Source organism: Vitis vinifera, chromosome 1 (assembly GCF_030704535.1).
Source record: "Vitis vinifera cultivar Pinot Noir 40024 chromosome 1, ASM3070453v1".
Classification (NCBI taxonomy): domain Eukaryota; kingdom Viridiplantae; phylum Streptophyta; class Magnoliopsida; order Vitales; family Vitaceae; genus Vitis; species Vitis vinifera.
In genome coordinates, this window is record NC_081805.1 from 860,671 (window position 1) to 865,398 (window position 4,728).

Consider the following 4,728-nt stretch of genomic DNA (forward strand, 5'->3'; position numbering starts at 1 on the left):
CAGATTTTATGTGCTCTTATCTTTGAACATGGCAGCCCCCAGGTGATTATCATTTATCTACACACAGAAATTCTAAGACATTTCTGTGTGATCGCTGTATGATTAGATTGGTCTGAAGAGTCAATAGAAATTGTTAATGGTGGGCACGTTGTTATTGCAGGTGGATTTCCAAGCATTTGACTTGGTCTGTACGAATAATAAACTCAATTCTCACATAGAGTCATTGCAAAGAGTAGAAGACTACTGCATTTGAATTTTGAAAGAAATTGAAGAGGAAGAGCACGAACCCAGGTCTAGCTGAGGGATGGCAGATGGGGCTGTGTCGTTTCTTCTTCAAAATCTTGAAGCTTTTGCAACTAGAGAATGGAACTTGCAGGAACATATCAGGAATGGAGTCCATAACTTAAAAAGGGAACTGCGGAGCATAGAGGCCCTGATGAGGGATGCTGATGCAAAGAAAGAGCATGATCACCAATTCAAAGTGTGGATTCAAGAAGTTCGCACAGAAGCTTATGCCATTGAGGATGTTCTTGACCTATTCAGACTCCACCGGGATCAAGAATCAGTGTGGAGCCACTTGAAAATGCGGCACTCCATTGGCAACCTGATACAGGATATTAACACAAGGCTCGTGATCATTAAGCAGACAAAGGAGAGGTATCAGATCATGGTCTCCACTTCAATTAGCGCTGAAACCAACGCATACCTTAATGTGAGAGTAGCTCCTTTGATCATCGGCAGGGGCGATAACATCCTGGGCATCGATGAGCCTAAAAGGAAGCTGGTTTCTTGGGCATTGGAGTCGAATCAGAAACTCAAGGTTATGTTCGTGGTGGGGATGGCTGGACTGGGGAAGACAACGCTCGCCCGCAGCGTGTACGAGATGGTGAAGGAGCACTTTGATTGCCATGCCTGGATCATTGCTTCAAAGTCCAAAACCAAACCTGAAACTTTACGGAGCTTGTTGGAGCACCTTGGCTGTTCGACAGAGGGGTCCAACATAGTTATTCTGATGCATAGACTGCAAAATTTTCTCCAGCCCAAACGGTATGTTATAGTTGTTGACGATTTATGGGTAAAAGATGTGTGGGAATCCATTAGACTTGCCTTGCCAGATGGTAACAACAATAGAATAATTATCACTACAAGAAGAGGCGATATAGCTAATTCTTGTAGAGATGATGATTCTATTGATATCCACAAGGTTCAGCCACTGTCACCGCAATGGGCTGAGCAACTCTTCTATAAGAAAGCTTTCTCAAGAAATGGCAGATGTCCTTCAGGCTTGGAGGAAGTCTCCAAATCCATCTTACAGAAATGTGATGGATTACCACTTGGGATTATTGAAATCGGTAAGCTGTTGTGGGGTAAGCGTCAAAGTACATACGAGTGGAAAAAATTAGATGATAGCCTTGAGTCTGAATTGAGAAGCGGTGGTGGCCTTTCAGATATAATGAGAGTGCTTTCTGCAAGTTACAATGATTTACCTTACCATCTCAAGTATTGCTTCTTATACATGAGTATTTTTCCTGAGAATAATCCAGTTAAGCGAAGAAGACTGATTCGGCTATGGATAGCTGAGGGATTTGTAACAGAGGAGAGAGGCAAGACTCTTGAAGAGGTGGGGGAAGAGTACCTGAATGAGCTTATTGGTAGGAGTCTCATAAAGGCAAATGAAATGGACTTTGATGAAAGACCAATAACTGTTGGAGTCCATAGTCTCATGCATAGGATAATTCTCTCGGTTTCACAAGTGGAGAACTTTTGTACTGTTTGTGCAGGACCAGAAGGAAACTTGGCTGACAAACCCCGACGCCTATCCATCCAGACGGGAAACTTTGATGTGTCTCAGGACTTAACCTGTGTTCGAACTTTTTTCAGTTTCAGTACAGGTAGGGTAAACATTGGTTCGAATTTCAAACTATTGAAGGTTTTGGACATACAAAGCACTCCTTTGGAAAACTTTCCAAGTGCCATTACAGATCTTCTGCTCTTGAGGTACTTGAGTTTGAGGAATACAAATATAAGGAGCATCCCCAAATCCCTCAGGAACCTACGGCACCTTGAGACCTTGGATCTTAAGCAAACTCTGGTAAAAGAGCTACCCAAAGCAGTCCTACAACTTGATAAACTTCGCCACTTGCTGGTTTATGCCTACAATATGGGAAGTGTTGTAGAGTTTGATGCCGTTCAAGGGTTCACTGTACCGAGAAAGATCGGAGCAATGAAGAATCTGCAAAAGCTATCATTTGTAAAGGCGAAAAGGCATAACAGAATGATACAGGAGCTCAAAAATCTGACAAAGCTGAGGAAGCTGGGCATTGTAGAACTAGCAAAAGAAGATGGCAATAGCTTGTGCCACTCAATTGAGAAGATGCCGGATCTCCTTTCCTTGGATGTTACCTCCCTTAGTAAGGGGGAGCCTTTGGAGCTTGATGCAATGACCAATCCCCCGCGTCTTCTTCAACGCCTGTATCTCAAAGGGCACTTGCAAAGGTTTCCAAAGTGGGTATCTTCTCTACATGACCTGGTGAGAATACGCCTAAAATGGTCCTTATTGTCACAAGACAACCCAATTGAAGCTCTTCAAGATCTTCCAAACTTGATGGAGCTGCAGTTACTTGATGCATACACTGGAACCCAGTTGGACTTCAACTCGGGAAAATTTCAGAAGCTTAAGATATTAGACCTTGAGCAATTGAAACAGCTGAGGTTTATCATAATGGAAGATGACACATTGCCTTGCCTACAAAAGCTGATCATAAGGCAATGCAATGAGCTGGAACATGTCCCCGTAGGCATTGACGGGCTTCATCATCTCAATGAGCTGCACCTCTGCGATATGCCTGAGAAATTCGTGGCACTGCTGAAGAAAAGAGGCGGTGAACTTCGCCATTTGCTTCACCGTATTTTGCGTATTCTCTCATATCAACAGGGCCAGTTGGTGGAAGATCTTTCATGACCATAAATGCTACATCTGTGACATGCACCAGTGGAACAAGAATCAAGGTTTGTATAACTACATGGATTCATCGCTTGCTTCTTTTGGATTCCTCAAAATGCATTGTCGTCAATTCCTTTACTAGCAATATTACTGCATGTTCCTAGGAAATCATGGTGGGATATCTAGCATTTATACATATCAAACATCGAATATCTGTGGAGTCATATTTGAAACTGCCATTGTTGAAACTACGCCGAGACTCGGTACAAGACAGTCGGATTATGGTTAGGTGTCAAGCCCCTGAGCCTTCCAATTGATTTTTATTATTCTTGTATTGATAATAGTATGAAGTTAGAATCAATTTTATTATATTTCGCTTAAAACGTCGGAATCAGTTTCACATTAAGCTTGTAGGATAGCGAACAAATTGAATATCAATTTACTATAAAAATCTTCTCTTTTTTTTTTTCAATTTTTTTATTTATTTTATACTTGTGTCTGGTTTGGTTAACAAATAATGACATTATGCCCACTTGTGAATTTTTAATATTATGTTTTTATGATTATTTTAGATGATATTAAATATAATAGTGATTTGCTTTAATTGTTGGTTTGTTGAATGCATTCTTATCCAATTGTTTTTATTTATTTTCTCTAAAATTTTTATTACTTTAAAATTGTTCTATACTTTTTAATTAATTAAGCAGTTTATTCTGCATATAGTCTGGTTTAATCGAATAAAATACGATGACGAAGTCCTCTAAGAATCTTCTATAAAAGTCAACTCTGCCCAATCAATTCTTTCACAGGGGAACAATGGTTTATTAATGTGCAACTAGCGTTTTTATAAATAAAATATTCTTAATTTCCTCTAAATATCAGATTAGTGTTAGACAAAACCAATAATAATATTTTTATTGGGATTTTTCAATGGCATTATAAAGTCACCAATCAATTAATAAAAAATGGTCATTGAAGTCACCGTGATTTATTGATTTATTTATTTTTACCTGGACAATGATCTTAATTATTGTTTTTTCTGTATTATTTAAGTATCAAGTTTTTAACAAAAGAAACCCAAGGTTATGGATGGGCATTTCTCAATACTAGAGGTACTAGTTTTTTTAGGGAAAAATAGGTATAAAAAAAATTTAATATTTGCTAAATTTTGGAAAAGTTGAATAATATTGAGATTAGTACCTTGAAAAGTTAAAATTATTCAAACACAAAATAAAGAATAAAAAGTATATTAATAATTTGTTTAGTAAATTTTAACATTTCTTTTACTTGAAATTTTTTTAAAAAAAAATTCTATATAGGGCATATAATTAGGATTAGGTTTATTAATAAATGAAATGTTTTTCTTAGCTGACAATGCAATCATGTTGACCCATAAATTTGCATTAGATTTATGAGAAAACTTTGAATTTCTTTATTTTCTTTTACATGGCACAAAGGTTTATATAGATTGTCTTGAAGTAGCAGTAAAGTGATCCTTTAAGTACCACAAATACTTGTGATTTGGAAATAATCAAAGTCTTCCCAATTGGGACGACCCTAGGTTCCAATACATTAGCATTGATTTCTTTGAGTTGTATATGATGCTTCTTTTCATGTTATTTACGACATTGACTACTAGAATCTCTTGCAGATGCAAGTGGCATTCATTAAAAGTTAAGACCACTGCTTTCAAGGGTCCTATGTCCAGCTTCCGAGCAACAACAATACGAGAATGGGAATGGTAATGGGGTGGAATTTTCTTGATGGGACAAATTTGGGATAAA

At 37.9% G+C, this 4,728-nt stretch overlaps 1 protein-coding gene across 1 annotated transcript; it reads left to right on the forward strand.

Moving 5' to 3' along the window:
• Positions 1 to 304: 304 nt before the first annotated feature.
• On the forward strand, positions 305 to 3,282 carry LOC109123391 (disease resistance protein RPM1). Its single transcript, XM_019222951.2, has 2 exons — positions 305 to 3,009; positions 3,109 to 3,282. The coding sequence occupies exon 1, from the start codon at positions 305 to 307 to the stop codon at positions 2,960 to 2,962; it is 2,658 nt and encodes an 885-aa protein (XP_019078496.2). The 3' UTR covers positions 2,963 to 3,009; positions 3,109 to 3,282.
• Positions 3,283 to 4,728: the final 1,446 nt, after the last annotated feature.

Bases quoted from the DNA above. Each gene is read 5' to 3' on its own strand.
- LOC109123391 (XM_019222951.2), top strand. From the start codon at position 305: ATGGCAGATGGGGCTGTGTCGTTTCTTCTTCAAAATCTTGAAGCTTTT.